At 37.0% G+C, this 12,712-nt stretch overlaps 1 protein-coding gene across 4 annotated transcripts in view; it reads right to left on the bottom strand.

The window, feature by feature from the left end:
- TFDP2 (transcription factor Dp-2) overlaps window positions 1-12,712 on the bottom strand; it is a 158,582-nt gene that overhangs the window by 38,868 nt on the left and 107,002 nt on the right. For 3 of the 4 annotated variants that reach the window (XM_061194589.1, XM_061194591.1, XM_061194593.1), the window contains 3 exons: window positions 10,291-10,394; window positions 4,990-5,111; window positions 3,384-3,431 (listed from right to left, as the gene is read on the bottom strand). In XM_061194589.1, coding sequence (XP_061050572.1) covers window positions 3,384-3,431; window positions 4,990-5,111; window positions 10,291-10,394 — 274 coding nt within the window. The remainder of the gene's footprint in view (window positions 1-3,383; window positions 3,432-4,989; window positions 5,112-10,290; window positions 10,395-12,712) is intronic. The other variant, XM_061194592.1, reaches the window with a different exon arrangement.

Genomic DNA, 12,712 nt, shown 5'->3' with positions numbered 1-12,712 from the left:
TCCAAGCCACTGTGCTTCCCCAAATACAACAACCTGGTTCCTCACTTAGAAGCTCTGCATTTGCCATTCCCTCTGCCTAGAATCCCTGGCTCCCCGAGGGTATTTACATGCCTGTCTTCCTTGCATTCAAATGTCACCCCCTTAGAAAGGCCTTTCTAAGGTAGCCACCATCCTTCCAATACTCTACAAATCGTCCTTCTTAGTTTTCTACATACCACCTATCACAATCTAAAATTAGCTTATTTTGTTTATTGTTCCCCCATCCCAAATATAAGCTCTTTAACGGCAGAGACTTATCTATCTTATTATTCTTGCCAATGCCTAGAACATACCAACACTTAGCACATCAAAATATTTGTTGAGGGCTTCCCTGGTGGCGCAGTGGTTAAGAATTTGCCTGCCAATGCCGGGGACCCAGGTTCGAGCCCTGGTCCGGGAAGATCCCACATGCTGCGAAGCAACTAAGCCCGTGCGCCACAACTACTCAACCTGTGCTCTAGAGCCCGCGAGCCACAACTACTGAGCCTGTGTGCCACAACTACTGAAGCCTGCACACCTAGAGCCCATGCTCTGCAACAAGAGAAGCCACTGCAATGAGAAGCCCATGCACCGCAATGAAGAGTAGCCCCCGCTCGCCGCAACTAGAGAAAGCCCACACGTGGCAACAAAGACCCAACACAGCCAAAAATAAATAAATAACAAAAGTAATTTTAAAACAGCTGTTGAACAAACAACTTCATAAACATCACTGAAGCAGTACAGATATTATATTGATTTTTATTAGCTTACTATAGTTTAAATTATATTAGGTTATTATAAATTATTAGTTTATTCTAAATAAAAGGGTTTTAACTGTATTCCAACAGAATTTTTAAAAAAAGGTCTTAAGATTACATGAGCACAAAGGAAGAGTGAAACACCACTGTGCTAAATCCTAGTCATTTAAGACAGGAATAAAGTAAAACATATGCAGGCTCTTGCCGTTGCCCATCACACATCCAGGACCTTCTTTCCCCCAAGAGATCCCAAATAGGTCCCTTCCCTATTTGGAAGAGATGCATTGAGAAGACACCACCAGATTCTGTCCAAAGGGAGAAAGAGAAAGTGAACAAACATCTTTCAGGATCAAAACCCCAGGCAAGACCAGAAAGGGGGCTTTCGCAGCTCCTTCCACAAACTCTTTGCAAAGAAGTCCATTAGGTCAGAACACAGGGAAAAAACTAATGAGAATACTTCAATGGATCTCTAACCAACAAAAAATTTCTTCAGAAACTGACTTGCTCTTGCAAATGAACCTGACGAAGGAATAGCTGTGTAAGACATACTGAAGGGTGTACTGTCAAGTGGTAAGATGAGGATAAAAAGGTGACACTTATCTATGTGGGAGTATGTGTGTGTGTTTTCTCTCTCTCTCTCTCTCCATATCCCTGAGGAACAGTATTACAAATACTTACGTATGATACTAAATCAACATATAAGACATTAAAGAGATGAAGAAGATTACTTTGGGTTGAGAGCTGGCTTTTTGAAGCTCAGCACTTGGGAAAAGGGAACCGAAGACTTTTCGCGGCATTATAGAAAAACACATAAATTTGGAGGAAAATAACATTTGTAAGGTCAACAACAACAAAAGAAAACCACACGTAGTAATTGTTGTGGCTTGATTAGGGAGAGGGAATGGGATTCATTATAGAAAAGTTATATTAAAGAATAAAAAGAGAATAATAAAAAGCACTAGGAAAAAAGGCCACTGAACCAAATGCAGAAAGGGAAAGTCGAATCAGTGGCTATACCAACGAATTTAATCTGGTACTTTTATACACGCTCTTTAGAGTTTTCTCTCTTATAAAGAATAAAAAGAACCTTGTTTTTTATATTATTTGCAATACATAGGTGCCACCAATCATAACTAATGAATAGTTCCATTTTAAGGCCTTAAACAGTGCTAAATATATGGTTAAAAAAACTTGTGCTGTTGCCCTTTCCAAGGATATACATGAAGAAAAACCAGTATGAGCTGGAAAAATGAATTTCCATTAGCGAGAAAAGACCATCTCGCCATATATGTCTATATGATATAGCAGTTCCTCAGACATGAGTTTATCTGTTCAAAACAGTTAAGATGTAAGAAGTAACAAAGGCCACCAAGGAACTAAAGCAGAGCTAGTGTCAATGCAAGAAAACACACATTCTTTTATACAGCCCCAAGGTCCTCACTCAGAACCTATTCACTTTTATTTTAGACTGAATTCTAACACATCTGGCCAAGTAGTTTCTCAGTGCACAGCAAATCAGAGAAAGCAACTAGAAATTGGAGAAACAGAAAACTATTGTATTGAAAGCAGACGACCTAACAGGAGAAGAGATGAAAACACAATTGAAAAAAGCAATTCCAAAATCTCAGAATCAAAAGTAAATTTTAAAAAGCACTGATGACAAGGTTTTATCTAAAATAGTATCTATCTTACAGAATTCAACAGCCTCTGAGATTACGTGTCTTGTTTTAACATAGTGTGACATTAACACGATATTCAGTAGAGTGGCTTGGGTGGAACACTGAACTTAAGTTCAAATAACGACCCTAAAGTGACAGTTTTCAATCCTGGAGTTTCTGACTTAGTAGGCAATTACAGTTTATTCAACAGACCACAGGTGATTCTGATGCACACCAAGAACTGAGAACCACTGTCCTAATAGTCTAAGGAAAGGTTATATTACACTGGATGTCTTATTTAAGAAAAAAGGGAGATGTAATGTACAACTTGATAGATTAACGCTGATGTATGTTATATATGAAAGTTATTAAGAGTAAATCCTAAGAGTTCTCATCACAGGAAAAAAATTTTATTTTTTATTTCTTTAATTTTATACCTATATGAGATGGTAGATGTTCACTAAACTTACTGTGATAGTCGCTTCATGATGTATGTAAATCAAGTCATTATGCTGTACACCTTAAACTTACACAGTGCTGTGTGTCAATTATATCTCAATAAGACTGGAAGGAAAAAAAAGAAGTGAGAATTTACTATGATCTTTAAATGTGTTCAATGAAACTTGTTTTTAAAAAGTTTGTGTATTTGGGGGTAATGGGGAGTATTCACTTTGGCAAAACACTTCATCTCCCAAAAGGAGGGAGGGGGCTAAATGGCATACTGCCAACAGACAGTCTACTCACAGAATAGTATCTTTTGAAACCACACAAATACAATAAATTTACGTAATGATGAGTGAAGCAGAATACTCAATGTGGAATGAAATAATGGTAGAAACTCAACGAAGTTAAAGTTATATGAAGAAAACCATCTCATTAGAGTCTGGGTACCAAACCCGTCTCTATGCAGTAGCATCTCCTAAACAAAATAGTTAAACTTAATACTCACCTTTCTGAAAAATCAGAGTCTATAAATTCTCTAGCGCGTTTTCTATCACTGAAAAGAAAAAAAGATACCATAAAAAGAACATGCATAAAGAACTTTATTTCATGAATAATTTATTGTAACTTGTCTAATTCCACATTGAAAATATCCAAACACAAAAGTAACAAATATAAAAGATATGTACATGAAATAAAAACTTAAATTTTATCACCAACATGATAGCCATAGTTTGAAATGAACTCAATGAATCTTTAGGGAGGAAAATACTGCAGATTTATAGAGGAGAAGGCACAGAAAAGTTTTATTTGCTCTGGGAGAAATGACTATAAAAACATTAGATAATCATACTACCCCCAGCACAAAGCACAGCTGGTGTTGAAAATAGCCAAACTCTGGTCATCTCCAAAGTAGGCCAACACTACTGGCACAGGTTTGGCTTTCATTAAATTCTCTCTCAAGGCTATGAAAAAATCCAAGGTAACTTAGATCTACATGAGAATGTTGTTAACGACTGACTAAAGGCAAAGGAATTACAGGTGACTCTGTCACTTCATCTTATTTGATAATGGAAAAGACATTATGTATACACATGAAACTCTTCTGTCTCTGTGTGTATGGCTTAAAGCACTTTGCCAGGATTGTTATTTCATTCATTTCTTTAATATCCTTGAAGCAAGGAGATTCTTACTCAACCAAGATTTACTGTGTTTGCTAGAACTCACAATTGTAAGTCAATGATACAACCACCAGTGTGGCATGCCACCTTAGAAATAACTTCTAAAGTGACAAACTAAAATTTTGAGTCATTTCTTTTACTACTTCTTTTCTTTTATGGAAGGATGAGATGCTAAAATGATAAGGAGTGGAGAAAGGTTGAATAAAGGTATTTTACAGGTAAAGAAACGTAGAGATTTGATACTAAAAGTGGCAAATGAGTAGCAAAGAAGGGATACTGATTTAATTGCCCAGTGTTTAAAGGAATGAAGATAAAACTCAATGAAAGTTTTAATATATTTGGGCTCTTTTTCCTAGTTCCTTTTCTGGTTTTAAAGGAAATAAACATGCTGGTTTTAAGGGGAAATTCTGAGTACACACACACGTATATATAAAACTCCTTTCTTAAGTTTGTTAAAACAATATAAAATGCAGTTTTTACATCTCCAAAGTGGCTAAATGTCATAATCATTAAAAATAGTCTTCTTTCAGAGTTGAAGAAAGAAGATTCAGTTACAAGTTATTGTTCTATTTTTCTGTTTAAAAATGGTTGCTCCAGGGATTTCCCTGGTGGTCCAGTGGTTAGGTCTCCGTGCTGCCACTGCAGGGGGCACAGGTTCAATCCCTGGTTGGGGAAGTAAGATCCTGAATGCTGTGTGGTGCAGCCAAAAAAATAAATTAATTAATAAAATAAAATAAAATAAAATAAAAATGGTTGCTCCAGAGCTGATTTATATCTAGGATATAAAGTGAAATAAAATAGGTGATTTTAAAGGAAACATATTAGTTTTTAAGAACATAAAACAAGAACAGAAGACAAGATAGTGAGAAAAAAAGATCAGAACTTAAAAAAAAAGAAGTTTTTAAAAATGGTAATTTGCAGCACCACTCTTACCCAGGGACCCAGCCAGTAGCTTCTGCTATGTGTGTCTGAGTAACCATTGCTGGTGCAGGGGTATACGGACTCCCAATCAGAACACTTCCTGAACTGGTTAGTCTCTGTGGTGTGCTTATAATCTGTAAAGTCAGTACAAAGAAAAAAAAATTCTTAGTTATTAAGGAAAACCTACAGGCAGAAAATAATGCTGAATGCTAACCTATACACAAGGAGTAAACCTTACTGTCTAAAATGTACTTAATATCAATCATCTAAATATAAGCAATACCTCTGATACACTTATATCCTAAGATCTTAAAGCACAAGTATCCTGAATACTGATATGAAGTCACAATGTAGATTTCAGCAAGTGAACAGCAATTGGGAGGGATTAAGTTGGCAACTGACAACATTTTAAAAATCAGATAAATGAAAAGCTTTCTTTGAAATTATGGAAACTAACTTCAGTTGAACTCTATTTACTAGAACTGGGGTAACAGCAAATTAATTCTTCACAGTCCAAAACATATACAAAGACATTATACAATTTGGATTCTTATACAGATACAATTTTACCTGTTTTTTTCAAGAGCATTTCCTCATGTCATTAAATATTCTTCAAAGACATTTTAAAGACCATAAAACACTCTATCATGTGGATTAATTATCCCATTATTTTTATGAATATTCAAATATTGAATATTATAAATAATGCTGTGATAAACATTTTTGTAAAATGATATTGGCTTTAATTTCTATTTCCTACGGATAGACTCCAGAAAGGGAATTAATGGAACTAAGGACATGGACTTTTTTTTTTTAATTTATTTATTTTGGGGACTTCCCTGGTGGCACAGTGGTTAAGAATCTGCCTGCCAATGCAGGGGACATGGGTTCGAGCCCTAGTCCGGGAAGATCCCACATACCACGGAGCAAGTAAGCCCGTGTGCCACAGCTACTGAGCCTGCGCTCTAGAGCCCATGCTCCGCAACAAGAGAAGCCAACGCAATGAGAAGCCCGCGCACCGCAACGAAGAGTAGTCCCCGCTCGCCGCAACTAGAGAAAGCCGTGCGTAGCAATGAAGACCCAACACAGCCAAAAAGAAATGTTTATTTTATTGTTTTTATATATTTTTTGTTTTCTATTTTATTGATTTTCACTTTTTATTGTTTATTTTGGGTTTAATTTGCTCTTTTCTTTAAAATTAATTAATTAATTTATTTTTGGCTGCATTGGGTCTTCGTTGCTGCGTGCGGGATTTCTCTAGTCGCGGTGAGCGGGGGCTACTCTTCCTTGCTGTGCGCAGGCTTCTCTTGTTGTGGAGCACGGGCTCTAGGTGCACGGGCTTCAGTAGCTATGGTGCGCAGGCTCTAGAGCACAGGCTCAGTAGGTGTGGCGCACGGGCTTAGCTGCTCCGTGGCATGTGGGATCATCCTGGACCAGGGATCAAACCCATGTCCCCTGAATCGGCAGGCGGATTCTTAACCACTGCACCACCAGGGAAGTCCAAGGATATGAACTTGTAAAAAACATTTCTTGATCTGTGTTGCCAAATTGCTTTCCAGGTCTTACAGTTTTCATTGGTGAAAATAATTTGGCACCCTAGTAATATCTTTAAGTATTTTCATAAGTAAATAAATAAGTAAATAAATAAATAAATAGAATAGAATAGAATAGAATAGAATAGAATAGAATAGAATAAAGGCATGCTCCAGGGAATGGGGATATTAATGGGGCTAGGGAGATGTTACTACATACAAATGCTTAGGAAATGATTTTAATATGTTAATTCTATAGTTCAAAAAAAACAAAACACAACAAATACTGACAGATGTCTGGGGAATTCTGATTCTCATAATATGCCAAGGATTATTAAAGAGGGCATTCAGAAGTCTGCCTCATGAGAAAATATGAACACTAGACAAGGTGTTTGTACCTCCTAGCCCTGCACATATTCTACACCACCTCCTCACTTCCATTTCAATGCAAGATCTTCAAAGGTAGAGAGTGTCTGCAGGGCCTACCATAGTGCTAGGGGACTCTCATAGGAAAGAATCAATAAATATTTATTGAACTGAGACAGAAGACCCAGCTTTTAAAATGATGGATAATAGCAGCTTCTTTGTTCATTGATATGCTAGAAAGGATTATATAAAATCCTCTAAGAAAAGGGCATAGTTCTCACCAATCACTGCACCACACACTCAGATGTTCTCTATCATGCTGACCCTGAGTGTGAGAGCTTGAGAGGGAAATTTTGAGCGTTTGATCAGTCTCTGGTCTACTCTATTCTTAGAACAGGAGTCTCCAGAAAGCAACTCTAAGCATTCTGACTTACCCGTGAAACAGACTGCATTACTTGTGCAGCATTATTACTAAGGAGTTTTTTATTTATCTGTTATTAGGACCCTACAGGCTTGGTTTTACCTGATTTAAAGGGCTTTGCAGAAAAAAAAAAAAAGAAGATGAAGAAAGGAGGAAGGGAAATAGGACATAGAGAAAAGCTGGTTATCTTTATTGAGAATGACTTTGGAAATAAATTGTTATGTTCTACTTTATTTTTCTTCCTTAATGTCAGATTGTCAGCTGCTACTCTTTCCTGATCCGAGAGTGATTAGCAATACTCTCTGTTCCTTTCTCTAGCACAGGGCCTGGTACATAGGAAGTCCTTAACAAACATTTCATGAACGAACGAACTGGAGGGATGCTAGACTTGAATTGGAGCCACAAGTCAGAAGTCCCTATGAGACGCGATGAGTTCTTAAACTAGGAGAGTGACAGTGACTGAGCCTTAAGAAACAAAACTAAAGGAGTCAACGAACACAGGAAAATCAGTTCATATAGGTGATAAGTCACATATGCTTTATAAAACTGAACCTTAATTTTGAAATCCCAAATTAAAATAGTATTCAGTTGATCTGATAAGGAAAATGAACATTTATTTTAAATTTAAGTCTTCCCCACCTCCCCACAAAAAACCCCAGACATCCTTAATTTAAATGTAATCATGTGGTTTCTTTGACAATAGATTACATTTAGCCATAAATCAAATAGCAACTGAACCTCATTCTGAAGATTTTCTACCTTCAATCAAGATACCTTATGTACTACTGCCATCTACAGTAAGAAAAGCCAAGAGAGCATCTATACTTTGAAAAGAAAGAATCTATATAACTATAAAGTGTTATATTAAAGGATTTCATTATTTGACAAAATTTTCATTTTCACTGTAAGAAACAAGCAATTTTTAACCATGTTAAAATAATCATGAGATTATCTTATATAAAAAACCAGATACCTTTTTTTTTCTTTTTAAACTTTTCATTTTATATTGGAGTATAGCCGATTAACAATGCTGTGATAGTTTCAGGTGCACAGCAAAGTGACTCAGCCATGCATATACATGTACCCATTCTCCCCCAAACTCCCCTCCCATAAAACCAGATACCTTTAAGAAAAGAGCAAGTATCCCAAAGTAAAAGTTACTGCTAAACTAGTTTCTAGAAACACAAAAAACAACTTTTTCTTGAGGCCTTTTGAAATTTCTATCTAACATGAAGATTTGGCTTCCAAAGGGACATGTAAAATTTAAAGGGCAAGTAGAGAAAGACAACTGTAAGAAGGAAACAGGTGAGGTTTTAAGAATTTTCTAACAAAAAATTTTTTTAAATCATGGATGAGAGACTGAATGTGAGGGGACAACGTTCAAAAGAGACAAGCAAGAGGAGAGAGAAGCAGCTCTCGCTGGGGTTCCACGATATATTAGGAAATCAAAAAGATAACTCTGATTCCTGCCTAGGGACTAAGAACTACAAAAAGCACCTCAGAATTTGGGAGACAAATGAAGGTCTTGGGCTGGCCTGTTTCAAAGGAGAGGCCCAAATCTCCTCTCTGTCTGACCTTTGCTTTGCTGATTCTGAGGTTTGCAGTAATTGGGTATGTCATATACAGGACTACTTACCACTGTTAGAACTGAAGTGTGTAAAGGCTTACATGTACATTAGTTTAAATTGACAATGGGAAGAAAAATTATGTTTCTAAAAGAGGAATTCAAATTTGAGCCATAGCAGCATCACTGAAATACCAAGAGGAAACAGTCTTTCAAAATAGAGGAGTACTGTAAGAGTCAAAGTCATGAAAGTTCACATCTGTTTGTTTAATGTTGATGTTTATATAATCACATTTCAAAATACCGACTTTCAAGTCAGGTGTATAATCTCATTTGCACCTACTGTAGTGGCTGGTGAGGGGCAAATGCTTAGCAAACGTTTGAAAATATACCCTGAACTACCTTGAAATGCAGATATTCACCTGAGCTTAAGTTTCTATGAGGCTTGGAGCTAGATTACATTCTTCACATAGTTACAGTATTGTGCAACATCTTTAGCTTGGATTCTGCAGATGATTAACAGTCCTCAAGGGATCAAGAAAAATGTTGTGTCTAGAATGGCTTAAGATCTCAAAGACTTTCTGAAGCCATTCAGTATGTTAAAAGAGATTTTTGTCTAAATAATTGTGCATTTAACATAGTCCACAGTACCGTACATTACAAACAAAATTTATACTTATTGCTTTATAGATAAGAAGATATAAACACTGACAATGAAGAGTTATTGTTCAAATGTTTACATACTTTTGCTAATGGTGGGCGAGGCCATTTAAATTAGGTATAGTTTTTAGATTAGCTGCATGCAACTGTTTATAAATAAGGTTTTCTTAAAAGTGCTATATACTTTAAGCTCTAGCATAATTAATGGAATACCTTCAGAGAAACAGTTAAATACTTTCCATTTTAATTCATTATTTCTACTGCTAAAGATTAAAATGAACTGGTGAGTTGTTTCTTCCTAAATGTCCTTTCATCAAAGAGTTTCAAATTAGTAGCTCCAAATATAGATTAACTGTTGGGTCATACTCAATTTATATGATATTCAATTTATATGAGATTACACGGTTTAGTGCAGTAAAGGCTATTTTACAAGAAAAAGAAAAAGAAGAACATAAAACGTAACAGATTTCAAATCAATTTAATCGAACAACTGAAAACAAGAGAAGCCTCATATAGGGAGCAAAAACCTTAATATTAACACATTCAGAATCCACAGATTCAATGTGAAAATTAAACATTGAAGAGTACAATGCCTTTCTTTTTCTTAAGACTAATCAGTTACAGTCAGGTAAAAACAAAACTTTAAAAAATAAGTGACTGAGATAAGAAATTAACTGGAATATCTGACCAAGCATCTTTGGTACAACTATCTTTTAAATAAGTCTTGCCTAAGCAAAGTTTCAAGTCCTAAGATATGATGATTTTCTTACCATTTGGGGTCCAACATTCACATTTATTGGTCCTAAGGTTTTTGGTAAAATCTTTGTTGGTGAGTTGGTGCTGGAAACTGGAAATGCAACAAATGAAACGTTACCTGAAATTATATCAAAACACTAGGTTAATGTTCTGCAATATCAAGACCACCTTCTACCTATCTATACATCCATGGTCCTAACCAGCTGTGCTTAAGTAATTTATAATTATCTTGATAAGGAAGTTAAGACCAAAAAGCCATACTGAAAAGCCAACCAACTATTGCTTTGCTGTAGTGAGGACAATTAGTCCTGCTGAACAGCACACCTGTAAAATAAATAGTTCAGTCTATCTGAAAACTACTGAACATTAAGTTGGTTTTTTAGAGGAAAAAACATTTTGAGAGTTCATAATGCACATCATAGTTTATATCAGAGTTGAGAATTCCAGTTAGATCTTTATTAGAAATCATAGAACAAAAATAAATGCATGAAGTATAACATGAAATAAAATAAATATCTATTAGAATTTCTTTACAGTATAACATTTTATACTAAAAGTTAACATGTTTTCAAAATGTTGAGTTGGCAGTGTTTTGAGATTTTATCACACTGGAGAAATAAATGATGCCACCTAGTTACTGACGGTGGAAACTATGAGACCTGTATTGTGTTTTCAAGTGATTTCAACAATTTAAATTTCAAATTAAGGTAGCAAAATGCCTTCCCCCCCAAATGAAAAGCCAACCAATAATTTTCTGAACTACCATGTCAACTACTTAACTTCTCTGGACAAACTTCAGTTTACCAATGTTTCTCTTAGAAGATAAGAGTGTAATCCAATATAACAAAGGAGATCACACAGGAAGTGCGTGAAAGAGGGTCTATATTGAAACTCGGGGGAAAAAAGAACATTTAAGGGCAGGACCAGAAAGGCACCTCCTTCTCACTCTCCCTCCCCCTTCCTGAGCTCCTCCAAAGCTTGCCCAACTCCTGAATGCCCTTCTCTTATCTCCTAACTCTCAGTAGGTCTCCTGCAGTAAGGAACTCAGGCCACCAGGCTCTTCTTCCTCAACCTGGGAACTTACGGGCACCCTCACATATTTTTACTTATTTCTCTCTGAGTGGAAGATTCTCATATGAATTACTTCTTTCATGTCTGCTCTGCACTTCCTGTCTTCTCAGGGAACTCATGCATCAATTATTTACTCTGTCTTCTGAGTTTTCAACTATACCACTGGTTCCTTCCCTCAGTTTCTCTCTCTGCCCATCTGCCTTGTATTATTTCCCCTCAAATTCTACATTTCAAAATCAAATTCTTTACTTTCTCATGCCCACTCAGCAAGGCCCAGTACCCAAATCTGCTTCTCCTTCTTGGTACAGATCATCATGCACCCAGTGACCCGAACCAGAAACCATCAACCCCTCCTTATTCAACCGACTACCACATCCTACTTGTTACCTTCTTACCCTGGTTCCTTTATATTGCCGGTGCTTGTTTAATTTGGAACTTTATCAAATCTGGTTTGAAAACAGTTACTCTCTAATCCAGAGGTTCACAACCCTGGCTGTGCAATGGAATTATCTAGGAAGCAATAAAAAATGCCAGTGCCTGGGTCTTACCCCCAGAGCTTCTGATATAATTGAACTGGAGTCAACCTGGGCATCAGACTGTCAAAGTTCTCCAGATAGTTCCAAGGTGCAGCCAGAGCTGAGCCCCACTTCCCCGACTGGATATCCTACCTCAAACAGCTTTCCTACCCCTCTGCACATCTGTGACAAACCAGTCTTTCCACAGATGAAACTGTTCTGGACACTCCCCTATTTAAGGCCTTCAGAGATTCCACGACACTTCCTAAATGGCTCTCAGACTCCTCACATGACACAGAAGCTCCCGTTTGGAGATCTCACCCCGCCTCCCTTCCCAGTTTCATCTTCAGCTACTCTGTCCACATGTACCCTAGGCTCCGATCAGATTAAATACTTTGCAGTTCCGCAAAGGCCCCAGATCAACCACTCCAGCTTTGATGCACACTCTTCCTTCTGCTGGGAAGTCTCTCTCTACTGGGACAAGGGCTACCTTCCAGCACTTCAAAATGGTACTCTCCTTACCATTTTCTGAGAAATCACCATGTGCCAGAGTCTGCTCTAGAGGCTTCCCATATATACATCATCTCATTAATGCTTAGGAGAACAGTGAGACATATATTATTGACGACTCCATTTTACACATGAAATCAACACAGAGTGAGGTTAAACAGTCTGTACAAGGTCCCACAGGCAGTAAAGGGCCATAGCTCCACCTCCAAAGCTACTGCTCTCTGTGTCACCTCCGCCTTATTACGCGTCTCCAGCCTCTAGGGTCTAGGTCTTGGATGCCCTTCTTCTGGCTTTTCATAAAACCTATTATTATTTACTTGTAATTCTACTATAAGTAGGC

The sequence above is a fragment of the Eubalaena glacialis genome, chromosome 6, assembly GCF_028564815.1.
Source record: "Eubalaena glacialis isolate mEubGla1 chromosome 6, mEubGla1.1.hap2.+ XY, whole genome shotgun sequence".
In the NCBI taxonomy this organism is placed as follows: Eukaryota; Metazoa; Chordata; class Mammalia; order Artiodactyla; family Balaenidae; genus Eubalaena; species Eubalaena glacialis.
Note: the sequence above shows the minus strand (reverse complement) of the source record. Positions and strands in the feature narration are given on the sequence as shown.